The sequence below is a fragment of the Chrysochloris asiatica genome, unplaced genomic scaffold, assembly GCF_000296735.1.
Source record: "Chrysochloris asiatica unplaced genomic scaffold, ChrAsi1.0 scaffold00010, whole genome shotgun sequence".
NCBI classification, from domain to species: Eukaryota; Metazoa; Chordata; class Mammalia; order Afrosoricida; family Chrysochloridae; genus Chrysochloris; species Chrysochloris asiatica.
In genome coordinates, this window is record NW_006408528.1 from 16,753,995 (window position 1) to 16,767,111 (window position 13,117).

General features: G+C 43.5%; 1 protein-coding gene across 1 annotated transcript; it reads right to left on the minus strand.

The window, feature by feature from the left end:
* Positions 1-9,740: 9,740 nt before the first annotated feature.
* On the minus strand, positions 9,741-12,370 carry FZD1 (frizzled class receptor 1). The gene has a single exon (XM_006834306.1). It carries the CDS (start codon positions 11,958-11,960, stop codon positions 10,008-10,010), a length of 1,953 nt encoding a protein of 650 aa, XP_006834369.1. The 5' UTR covers positions 11,961-12,370; the 3' UTR covers positions 9,741-10,007.
* Between the last annotated feature and the right edge of the window lie 747 nt (positions 12,371-13,117).

The window sequence follows — 13,117 nt, forward strand, 5'->3', positions numbered from 1 at the left end:
TCCTCTACACTATAGAATATTTAGTAGTACCCTGGCCTCCACCCACTACATAAATGCTAGAGCAATCCCTAAATCATGACCATCAAAAATCTGTTCAAATATGCCCTAAGATGCCAAATCACACGTGTTAGGAATCATAGTCCAGGACCCTAATGTGTAGGCAGCTCCTGGATTTTTGTATATTATCTGTGTGTCTTTTTATTTGTTTATAATCGTTATGATTATTGTTATCATTAATTAAAAGATAAGAAAATAATATAATTCCAACCATAAAATCAGTGAGATTTTATATACATTTACAAGGAGAATGATGAAAGTTTAATGTATTTGAGCAACCAGACTTTAGGTTAGTAACTGATCCCAAACTACTTGTGCCACTACAAAACCTCCCATATCAAAAAAGGTAGGCCACCTCTAGACACATGAATGCAATGGATTGCATGGTTTGCACCCTACATTCTAGAATTCTCTCTAATCACAGTAGAACTGTATGACATAGTTTATTTGTTTGTTTTTCCTACCTAAAGGTCTGACTTTCCACTTAGGAAAGAGTGTGGGTACTAAACTACTCATTTCTGAGAAAAAGTATGACAATTAAACCAGGTGCTGATATAATCATTTGGATCGGCCCATACGTGAGTTTGCAATCTCACTTGAAAGAACTACACAAACTCATCGTTCCTTATAATCTGATAAACTTTAATATCTAGTATGAAAAAAACCCAAACACCTCTCTTTTATAAGCTGTCATAGTTATCTGGTGGTGTTCAGTGCCATCGAGTCAGTTGCAACTCATAGCGATCCTGTATAGGGTTTTCAAGGAGAAGCTGGTGGGTTTGAACTGCTGGCCTGTGGTTAGCAGTCCAGTGCTTATTCTACAATGCCATGCAAAGACTCTGTCATAGTTACCTAGTGCTGCTATACCAGAAATACCACATGTGGGTGACTTTAACAAGCAGAAATGTTTTCTCTCACAATTTAGGGAGCCAGCTTCTAATTCAGAGCATCAACTCCAGGGGAGGACTTTCTCTTTCTGTTGGTTTTGGGAGAAGGTCCTTGGCTCCTTTCACTATCTGTGGGCTTGGTATCCCTTGGAGCTCTCCAAGTGTTTTGGCATAGTCTTCCTTTGGTTCTATGGGGGTTCTCAGTCCAGGGATCCTGGGTCTAAAAGATGTACTTCCCTCCCAGTTCTTCTTTCTTGGTGGGTGCCAAGTCCCTCTTTGTCTTTTCATCTTTTGTAAGGTAACAGGTGATGCAGGTCACACCACAGGGAAACTCCCCTTACAGCAGACCAGAGTATTGCATCCCTTCCTAATCTCCTTACAAATGCTTGATTGATCAATCACATCAGATGGCATCACAGGGAATAATTACATCATTATATAACAGCCAAACATCTGAAAATCATGACACAGCCAAGTTGACACATATTTTGGTGGAACATAGTTGAATTCTGTTTACCCTTTGGTACTCCAAAATCTATGTCCAAATTCCATTCTGGGGTAAAATTCCTCTTCATCTGCAAAACTAGAATAAAAGTTATTTGCTTCCAAAGTACAATGGTGGAATATGCACCAGGTCAGCATTTCCATTACACATGGGAGAAATTGAAGGGAAGAACACGATAATGGGCACCAAGCATGTCAAAAATCCAGCAGAGTAATTTACATTACTTCTAAAGACTTGCAAATAATCCTCTGTTCTCTGAGGACTAGTTGTTATGGATTGAATATGTTCCTCCAAAAAGATGCTGAAGTCCTAATTTATCATACTTGTGAATGTGACCTTGTTTGGAAATAGAATCTTTGAATATGTTATCAGTTCATTGAAGGTAATACCTAGGCAATGGCCCTGACCTTCAGGCTTTGGGTGTTGGTCATGCTCTGTGGAGTCTAGGTGAAGATCCCTCGGCCCTGGGCTTTAACACTTCCTTCCAGTTTTGCTTGGAAGGCAACTCTGCTCCCTTGACTTTATTCAACTAAATGATGACTTCACGCTTTCAGCCCGGAAGACCCTTTTCTTCTGCCCCTTGGGCATGACAGTCTCATCCCCTCAGTTGTGGGCAGCAGGTCCAGCCCCATTCCTCTGGCATGCATGAACAATAGCTCTATGCTGCAGAACTGACTTAGTGAAGATTGGTCTTTTAAACCAAGGAGGCTGTGGCCCCAATCCTGAAACCTCAGAAGTCCTGGTCCTACCGTTTAAGACTAAGGCAACTCTGTTCCCCAAGCTCTTTGTCTCTTCAGCTTCTAATTTCTGTTCCTTGACCTCCTAGACCCTCCTCCCATCTGGCCTCTTGGGTTGGCTTGGTTTTCACCCAGCACAGGCAAGTGTTACAAAACTCCGTACTCTACCCATAAGTGCCTGGAAGTATCTCACTCCACCAGTAAGCCTCCTGCGCAAAGGCATTCAGTGCTCTGCTACATGGGTCACTTGCCATACTGTCTCATGCCTGGTTCTGCTGTTGCTACTTCTCTTGCCATTACTTCTCATCATCTGCGAAGTCTCTGGTGTTACAGCTCTCCTCACTTCCTTCTGAACCCTCAACAGAATTGCCTTTAATGTCCATGATTCCACCAACAGTCTCTTCAAGGCAACCTAGACTTTCATTACTGCCCCACTGCCATTGAGTCAATCCCAACCCATACTAACCCTATATAGGTTTCCAGGATTGTAAACCTTTATGGGAGCAGACATCTCATTTTTCTCCTGTGGATTGCCTAGTGGGTTTGAAGTGCTGCCCTTGCATTTAGTAGCTCAATTCCTAACCCACAGCACCATGAGGGTTTGTTGTTGTTAAGTGTCATTGTGTCTGTTCCAACTCATAGCGACCCTGTGGGCTTCTGAGAAGAGGCTGCTGGGTTTGAACTGCTGACCTTACAGTTAGCAGTCCAAGTCTTTTACACCACACCAGAGCTCCTAAGATACCTTAAAACTCTTCTAGCCTTTACCCATTACCAAAACCCAAAACTGCTTCCACACTGGTATTTGTTAGAGCAGTGCCCCACTCCTGGTACCAAATTCTTTCTGAGTTCTCTAGTGCTGCAGCTATAACAGAAAGATCACAGGTGGAGGACTTGACCAAACTAAAATGTATTCTCTCATAGTTTAGGAGGCCAGAAATCCAAACTCAGGGCACCAGCTTTCTCTGTGGGCTCTGGAAGAAGGCCCTTGTCTCCTCTCAGCATCTATGGGTCTGGCAGCTGTTTGGATCTGTTCATGTACCTTGGCATCCATTGTCCCCTGGGTCTAGGAAGTTCTTAGCACAGAGGCACCAGGATAAAAGAGCACACTCCATTCCCAGCTCTTCTCTTGACAGTAGTCAGGCCCCTCTCTCTCTGTTCACTTCTCTTTCCTTTGACCTCTTGTCAGATCAAAGGTGATACAGGTCAACCCAGGGAAACTCCTCTTAGATCAGATCAGAGCTGTGACCTGAGTAAAAGTGTGGTATCCCACCCTAATTCTTTTAAAATTGATTGTCCGATCATATCAGATCACATTTTGGAGAATGATTACATAATTACCTAACTGCCAAATCACTGAGAATCACGACCCAGCCAAATTGACACATATTTGGGGGGACATAATTCAATTCATGACCACTTCTAAGGGAATACTTTTGAAAGTCTCATACAAATAGCTACTTAACCCTGAGTAGCAAAAACAGGGCTCAGTGACCAGTTAAATTTAAAAAATCTATGTCCCTTTTTTTCAGCAAGAAAAAGACTGAAGGCAGAATGACTAAAATATTCAATGTGGCTTGCTGCATTCTATCTTCCATTCCACTCAGCTTCTGTTATTATTCACCATAAAGACCAGTTAAAAGGATTGTGTTAATTGACTCTTCATCTGGCAATAAAAATGGTTAAAGTTACTTTGAATGCTCTGACCAACAGAAGTATTTTTATTCTGCAGGAACACAATTTCATTTATGGAATACGGTGATCCAATGTCTTAGTTTGCTGGTACTTCCCCGGCTTTAGCACTTGTATCGCATGTCCCAAGATACCTTTCAGTATTAGTGGTTGGTCACCTTGCCTGCATTATGAATTTTTAACAGAGTATTTGTTAAAACTAACTTTTGAAAAATGTTTTCTAAAAGTTGGAAAAATAGGGTAAAAAATACTTCCAAAATCTACCTTTTAAGAAAAAAAAATTCTGATCTTTACTGATGGGATAAAATGATTGGGTAGCACTTTTCATTTGGAATATGCATCAGACTAGCAGTGGGGGCCTATATGACTCTCGCATTTGCTGCTGTATTTGTGGAAAGGAGTATTTCCAAGGGCAAGAGAACAGTCTGTCTCCATGTGATTCATTTAAACAAGGACACGCTGCCGACTTGAAAGGAAATAAAGGCCACATTTTGTCTATGGGGGGATCCTGCCGTTATTCCCCTGCAAATTTAATTCAAACAGGTATTGAGATCTGAAACATGGAGATATCCACAAATTAGAGGATACTTGGTTTTTAAAAAGGAAAGAAAGAAATCCAGGCCACCAAGAACTGTCTCAAAGCAGCACTGGTGGTTTCTTTTCATGTTAATCATGCTATTGCTGTTAATCATGGTATTGCTATGAACATGTTTTGGAAGTGTAAGCTGTGAATAAAATGTCTTGATATTTCCCTTATATGGGATACACACATTACAAATTTTACAACTTATTCTTTCAAGCAATTCTATTTTGTCTAAAAAGTAACATATTGCATTAAATGTGAAAAGCAATGCTATTTTAATTCTTTACTTCTAGAAGTATGTTACGCATATATGCCATTCAACTAGTGGATTAATGAGATCTTAAGAAAATGTAGTGTTAGTTGCATTTTATCATTCAAAAAGACTTTGTTAGAATACTACCATCTTAAAATTAAAGATTTAGAAAAGTCTTTACTGGAAAATGGTACATTTTCAAGCAGTTTAAGAAACTATGTCACTCATAAAGTTGATGATGATCCTCAGAATGTTTATTATATGTTCAAAGTTGTTGTTGTTAAGTGCCATTGAGTCACTTCCAACCCATAGCGACCCTGTATAGGGTTTCCAAGGAGCAGCTGGTGAGCTTGAATTGCCGACCTTGCAGTTCAAATGACTTTACAGTCTGGTGCATTAATCCATAGCACCACACAAGGACTAGTGGGTTCCAAACACTAACCTAAGGTGAGCAGTCCAGTGCTTATCTACAGTGCCACACCAGGGCTTGATTCTGCAGTGAGTAGGGATACTTGTCACCACAAATTGTGATAAAACCTAGGAAATTTAGTCTGGAGGTTGTCTTATAATAACCAAGTTCTAAGTAAGCTATTTTATTTCTATAACTGTTATGGCTTAAACCATCGATTGTAAAAAGGGATTATCAATGTGAATACAAATATTTAAGCCTAAAAATGTTTAAAGGAATTCTGAGTCATTATTTGAGCTCAAGTACTGTTTTTCAAATTTTATGTGCTATTGGCATCTGCCAACAGTTTAAAATGTGGAAGTCACCAAAATTAAAATGTACCATGTTTAGCACATCTCTAGTAACATCTCATTTCTAATATAAAAGTATTCAAATGAAAGCTTTGAATTCATGGTAGCGTTTTCAATTCTTTTTAGTAAAGTAACTGGATAATTCTTAACATTATGTTGTTGCTATTAAGTGACTTTTGACTCACAGCGATCCTGTGGAGGGTTGCCAAGGAGCAGCTGGCGGGCTTGAACTGCCAACCTGGTGGTTAATAGTTCAGTGCCTATCCTATGGTGCCACATCAGGACCATGTAGTCCACATCTTATTTCAGATTCTACAGGGTTATTCCTGTAAAACTCTGATATTAGTGTATTCTCCTAAGTGTTTCATGGCATTAGTAGTGACCACCTCTAGACGTATGTAATGATCACATTTTGTTTCTACTTTGAAATGCACACCCTTATAGAATAATTCTTATAGACTAAGAACTCTATCTAAGACTTTTTTGTGGAATATTATAATTAGAAATATCAGGGATATCACTACTTCTAATTAATTACATGTAAATTACATAAGCATGACCTATAGCTAATGGATAATAATAAATAAAAAGAGCAGTTGAAGTTAAATACAAAAACATAAACATAGAAAATATGGCACCATATTTTTAAAACAAATGTGTATCAAGATTGAAACATGGTATCAGGAAAAGTGATCTGAAGTCATGTCCTAAAATGATTTGTGGTTTGGACATTTTTTTTCCTAATTGGGCACCAACTCTTCACTTCCCTAGTTAAAGCTAGACTTTTAAGAATGGCGTAGCTACAGTGGGAGGCTTCACTGCTCTGTGCAGACGAGACAAAAGAACCAGCACTGAAAACTCAGGACTGGCTGAAACATCCAGTCCAGCTCTTTTGCATCAACTTGCATTGGCTGTCTTTGAAATTAAATAGATGCCTCTCCACCCTTAACAAGTATAGGCTAAAAACTGCCTTTTTTTTTTTTTTTTTTAAAGAGAGTATCAGACAAAAAGCTTTCACACTGCATATACATTTGCTCCAAAAGCTGAATTAAGTACACTGGAAGGGAGGAAATGACCCCAATGGATAGTTTTAAAAAAATAAAATAGGCAAATCACATCATCTGAAAATAAAACTTGTCATAGAAACAGCATGCTAGTGCAACAATATCATCGTAGCTTTATGGTTGTCCAGGCAAGTCCTATTTTGTCACTAGTACTGTAAGCAACAAAAGAATACATTGACTTTCTATGTACTACATAATTTTAAATAGTTTTCTATAAACAAGGTAGAATAGTAATTCAAAGACCTTTTCTAAAACTATTTAAATCCAGAATATAAACCGTTCTGCATCAAATTTATAGTCACACTTGTTCTAAAACCACCCACAATAAAAATATAAGATAAAAATTAAAAAGCTTTCTAAAATATTGATTTCTTAAGGAAAGACTAATAATCTTTAAAAAAAAAAAAAAAAAAAAACTTTCCCAGAAACCATCTCATCTCATTAATCAAATTGATCTAGTAAGGAGGCTTGTTTTCATTTGGTCCAAAGATTACTCTTTTGGGATGCCATACAATAAAATCTTTTTGGCTTCTACCATATTCAATTATCTTAACAAAGAACATAAAATTGCATCTTCTTCCTACTTAAAATTGAATGATTTATTTATCAATTAGATTTAAATGTTTTTCATTTACCTTAAAATGAATGTTAATGACTTTTAATAATAAGACAATTGCCTTATAAACAGGAAAATAACTCTATTGTATGAACTTCATTTTAGCTTCTTGTCATATATTACAAAATGTTTTCATGGAAAATTTAAATTAAAATATTTTTAATCTGTAAAGGAGTAAGAGACTAGTTTTCCAAAGGTATTTGAGGTTTCCCATCTGGCAATTTCCACTTCTCATAACCTTATTTCCATATTATGAAATGTACAAGTAAACTTTGCATCTCTACTTTATAAAAATGATAGTGTGTATATTTGTGGTGTGTGTGTGTATGTATGTATGTATCTATCTATCTATATATACACATCTATTTGGTTTATGCTTAGAATTTATATGTATATATACACATACATACATGCAAATTCTAAGCATAAACCAAATAGATAATATCTGTGGAGAAGGCTCCTTGAACCATATAAAAATGGAATCATTAGAAGCAAGTAAAAAAATGGTTTATAACCCAAATGCTGCTTAAAATACATATAAACAGTCATCTAACCATTTATTGATTGCCTATTATGGTTTCATATCTAAGATAATAGAAAAAGATAAGACAATACCTCAAAAAATTATGACAAAAATGGCTGATGATTGAAAAATAAACTTTCATATTACAAAAAGTAATGTTAAGTTTCCCTTGAAAGAAAAAAAAGGTCTAATAATAAAACTAGAGTTCTTTTAATAATCTTCTTTGAGTAAAGAAATAATTTGCAAACCTCTATTTCTCACTATCATGAAAACAATCTTTTCCTGGGACTTCACAGGTCTTTCTTTACAGCACAAACAGATGAATTCTTTGGAAGGTTAATCTGAAGAGTTAAGTAGAGTTTCATTGAGTTCCTGATTTTTTATACTGTGAAATTCACTTATGAAACACTGAAATATAAAGACAGTGTAGACAGTTCAAGTTCCATTACATTCAGGCACAAACACCATATAATTTTGTACAAAAGTTTGTTTTTTTTATTTGTGAAATTAAAAATATGATATTTTATATATATAAACTTCTATTCCTCTATAAATATAGATGATCTTGTGATAGTGAACAGAATAAATGCATACCAAATTCAAAAAAACCATTGTCATTTTAGGGTATGACAGACATAGATAAATTTAGTTCCTAAGTACCTGCATTTGATAAATGCTTAAAACAATACAATCAGGAGGATTTATTTTCTCCTCTTTTTCACAGAGAGCTGAAGAGAATGTCTTAAAATGGCTTTGAAAGAGTTACATTTGACAAGATTCTGTAAATGTGTAAAGCAGCAGGCAGGATTTAATGCAGTAGACCTGCATCCATTTTCCTTTAGCATGCATGTCCATTACGTTGCTTATTTATTCAAAAAGCTAACTGCATTCATTTTCCCACCTCCTTTACCTCCTGGAATCTTACCAGCTTATTATTTGTGGTGGTGTTTTTACCTCCCTCAGGATATGTAGCTGAACAATAATAAGTTGAAAGTGTACAACTTTTGCATTTTAAAGTTTCTGCTGTATGTCTAATTTGATTAAAAATAAAATAGTATGTCATTTGGAGGCAGTCCATTACACTGAAATCTCCTGAAGGTTTTCGTAGTCAGTTTATGTTTTGCCATCCTGTCAATGAAAGCAAAGGTCAACTCTTTGGCAAAGCTTCCCAGGTGACCTCAATGTTTTCATTTTACAGAAGGGTAAAACCTAATGGCTAAGTTGGTCTCAGTCCCGCCAGACATCAGTATGCAACTAGAATTAACATTTTATAACCTCCATCCTCAGTCTCTCCCAACCCACACAAAGCTTTGTGTCTCTCATGTCTCTGTCTCTCGCCAAATCTCAGTAACCACATCTTTCCATGACGTTCACCAAATCGTACCAGGTTTGAGAGACTTAGGAAATGAAATGAGCTCATTCACCAAAAATTAGATTTCAAGAAGTTTGGCATTATTTATCCCACTCACCCTGTAAACCTATTTAGGTGGAGGGAAGGAGTGTCTGGGCGTTGGAGACAGTGCTGCCAGCACCCACATCCACTGGCCACAATGAGGCTCAGGGAGAAAGGTCTAACTGGAAAAAAAGTCAGCTTCAGGAAGTCTAAGGGACAAGGCCTTAGAAATCTGCCCCTGGGTGAGGGCTGAACTGGGATGGAAAGGGGCACACCCCTGACTTTGGAAGCTTTATGGAGTTTTGTACCTTAAGAGTCCCCACCCCAAGCAGAGAGGGGAAGGGAGGAAGAAAGAGGACAGAGGACTCGGGAAGTGGCCCTGGTCTCCCCTGGTCTCCAGCCTGAGCCAGCCTGAGCCACACCGGCTGGGCTGGGCTGGGCTGGGCTTGCCTTAGGCTGACCTCCTAAAGTACCCATGGCAGGGAGGTGCTTGGGAGAGCACCCAGCCAGAACAAGGGGAGATGTGTGTGGGTGTGTGTATGTGTGTATGTGGGGTGCTTCGTCCCCCCACCCCCTTCTGGAGTACTCTGAAAAGGGCAAGAAGGAAAAACTTCAAATAATTAAACCACTCTAAATAATTAAAATTTAAAAAACAAAAAACGCGTGACTGGCTGTCATTTAAATACAAATATACTTACAAAAATCTTACACAGGCTATTTACAATCAAAAAAGCGGATAGTCCTGGTACCAGAGTGAGGGCAAGAGAGTCAGTCCATCTGCCTCAGCAATTGGGCCCCTTGGGCCTTTTGCCCCAGGGACAGATGCTTCTGCAGGTGCTGTTAGTAAAAGAAGCCTGTGGAAGTGTGTAAATCAGGCTTGGAAGGGCTTCCAAGGAGCCAGCTTTGTGGGGAGCACTGGTAGTGAGCTGAGCCCGAGGGTCTCAGACAGTGGTCTCCCCCTGTTTGCTGTTGGTGAGCCTGGTGTAGAACTTCCTCCAAGAGTTGAGGGTTTTGCCGGACCAGATCCAGAAGCCCGAAGTGATGCCCACAATCAGTGTCATAAGGTATTTGATCATGAAGACTGTGAAGTCGGGGCTCATGGGTGGGTGCGGTGGGGCGCCCCCACCCGCCTGGAAGTTGGGGCAGGGGATGGCGTAGCTCTTGCAACTCTGGGCAACCCAGCTACGCTCCCACTGGTCCCGGAAGGCCTGCTCGTAAAAGTAGCAAGCAATGACTATTGTGGCTGGCACTGTGTAGAGCACGCTAAAGACTCCGATGCGCACCATGAGCTTTTCCAGCTTCTCGGTCTTGGTACCATCGTGTTTCATGATGGTGCGGATTCGGAAGAGCGACACGAAGCCAGCCAGCAGGAAGGACGTGCCTATGAACAGGTACACGAAGAGGGGGGCCAGTACAAAGCCGCGCAGTGCGTCCACGTTGTTAAGCCCCACGAAACACACCCCACTCAGCACGTCGCCGTCCACTTGGCCCAGTGCCAGGATGGTGATAGTTTTGATGGCCGGCACAGCCCAGGCAGCTAGGTGGAAGTACTGCGAGTTTGCCTCGATGGCCTCATGGCCCCACTTCATGCCGGCTGCCAGGAACCACGTGAGCGACAGGATCACCCACCAGATGGAGCTGGCCATGCTGAAGAAGTAGAGCATCATGAAGAGGATGGTGCAACCCTCCTTCTTGGTGCCCTGCGCCACCGTACGCGCCCCGTCCTCAGTGAACTTGTCGTTACAAACCACCCGGTCCTCCAACAGGAAGCCAGCGATGTAGGCCACTGCCACTGCCGTGTAGCAGCCCGACAGGAAGATGATGGGCCGCTCTGGGTAGCTGAAACGCCGCATGTCCACCAGGTACGTGAGCACCGTGAAGAGTGTGGAGGCGCAGCACAGTACAGACCAGATGCCGATCCATGTGCGCGAGAAGCGCAGCTCCTCTGGACCAAAGTACATGAGCCCGTATACCTTGGTGGGCTCACAGGGCGCCCCACAGTCCTTCTCTCCCAGGAAGTGGTAGTTGAGGTAGGAGGGCACCTTGAGGGCGCGCGGGCAGGAGAACTTGCCTCGCTCAGACGCGCCGGCACCCCCGGAAAAGCCGCCGCCACCGCTGCGGTGGCCTCCGCCGCCGTACTGGGGATTGCTAGTCCAGAACTCGGGCAGCAGTGAGGGTGTCGGGGTGCCCTTGTCCGACGTGTTCTGGCCTACACACAGCTCTCCGGCGCCGTGCACCGGGAACTTCTCGCACTTGAGAGTGTCGGGCCACTGGAAGCCGAACTTGTTCATGAGCGCCTCGCAGCCCTGGCGCGCGCGCTCGCACAGGGAGCGACAAGGTGGCAGTGCCTGCTCCAACACGGTGCACACGGGCGCGTACATGGAGCACAGGAAGAACTTGAGCTCGGCGGAGCACTGGACCTTCACCAGCGGGTAGAACTGGTGCACCTCAAGGCCTGCGTCCTCCTGGTTCGTGTGACCCAGCAGGTTGGGCATGATCGTCTGGTTGTACGCGATGTCCGTGCACAGCGGGATGGAGATGGGCTGGCAGTAGCCATGGTCCGGGATGGAGATGCCCCGCTCACCGTTATACTGCTGCCCGCTCTGTTGTTGTGGCGGTGGCGGTGGTGGTGGCTGTTGGCCCGGCCCGGGCCCCTGGCCCGGTCCCTGACCCGTTGCCTGCCCCTGGACTCCCAGCAACAACGGAGCCTCCAGCAACCAAAGCAGCAGCAACAGCCGGCGCGCCAATCGCCGCGGGTCAGCAGTGGGACGACCGCGGCTGCTCAAGTCCCTGATCCCCTCTGTTGCCCGGCTGGCCGGGAGCGCCCAGGCACAAAGTTCCCAGATCCCGCCGCCGGCGGCCTGAGACTTCTTAGGCGCCTCCTCCTCAGCCATACTTTCTCGGCTCCTTTCTTGGCGTCGTTCGGCTGGAGCTGTTGGTGGAGCGGCCCGTGGCGACTCCCCCTGCGCCGGACGCTATCGCCTCTGCGCTGGTACCTTCCGTCGAGCCCAAGCCGCACTCGTTCCGATCCCTTGGCTCCTGCTCCGTGTCTCGCAGCCGCCGCCTCCGCGCAAACTTGCGATTCATGAAGCGCGGGCGGCGGGGAGAGCCCGGGTGGCTCAGACGCGCCGAGATCGCGTCCCGCCTTCCAGCCCCTCGGCTTTCTGGCTCCCCGCTGGCAGCGACGCACTAGTGGCCACGGCCCCGTAGAGCGCACAACTCTGGGCAGCCCAGGGGCCTCGGCTCCCCCCTGCGCCTCCGCCTCCTTCTCCGCCGCCGCCGCCTGACCATTTGTGTCAATCCCTCAACTCGCTCCCTCTCCTCTCTCGCGCGCGCCCTCGGACCGGTTTCCAGGCGCCCCGCAGTCTGTCTTTCACCAGGAGGGAGGAGCCTTGAAACCGACGCGGAACGGGAGGCTCAGGGACCGTCGCCCAATCGTGGCACCAGCTTTCAGGCGCAAAGGGCACCAGCCGCGTCTCTCCGTAGGTGAAAGCCAGCGGCAGGCGGGAGGAGGAGGAGGCGGGAGCTGGAGGGAGTAGTGGTTGTGGTTGAGGCACTGCTAGGCACAAAGAGCCGGGTTGCTATGAAGCGGGACAGGCTTGGTTGCTTTTGCTTTTGCGGAAGAAGGGGCGAGGACAAGTAAGAGAATAGTCCCATATGCTGCTGGAAATGACTAGCAGTTGGCGGGCGGCGAGATTTGGCTGTTCTTTCTTTTATTCATTTTACTGGTTTAAAATCCTGCTCTCCATACTGGTTACAAACTACAAACCTAGCGCTGCCATCAGAGCACAGATGCCTTTAACGTAAGGAGAACCCGGGGTTATGTTTAAAATATTACTCTAATAAATCCTAGAGCTCCCAGGCTGGGTTTGGCGGGCTTTGGAAGCGCCATTTCCCCCAGGGAGAAGTTATGGGGATCCTGCCAAGGGAAGAAAATCAACAGAACAGAAACTTTATAAAGAAAAGTGAGAATCGAGGCTCTCTAGTTCTAACCAATGAGTCAAACTCCTTTTTCTTCTTTTCAGTCAAGTCAGACACAAAAGCAAAGGAA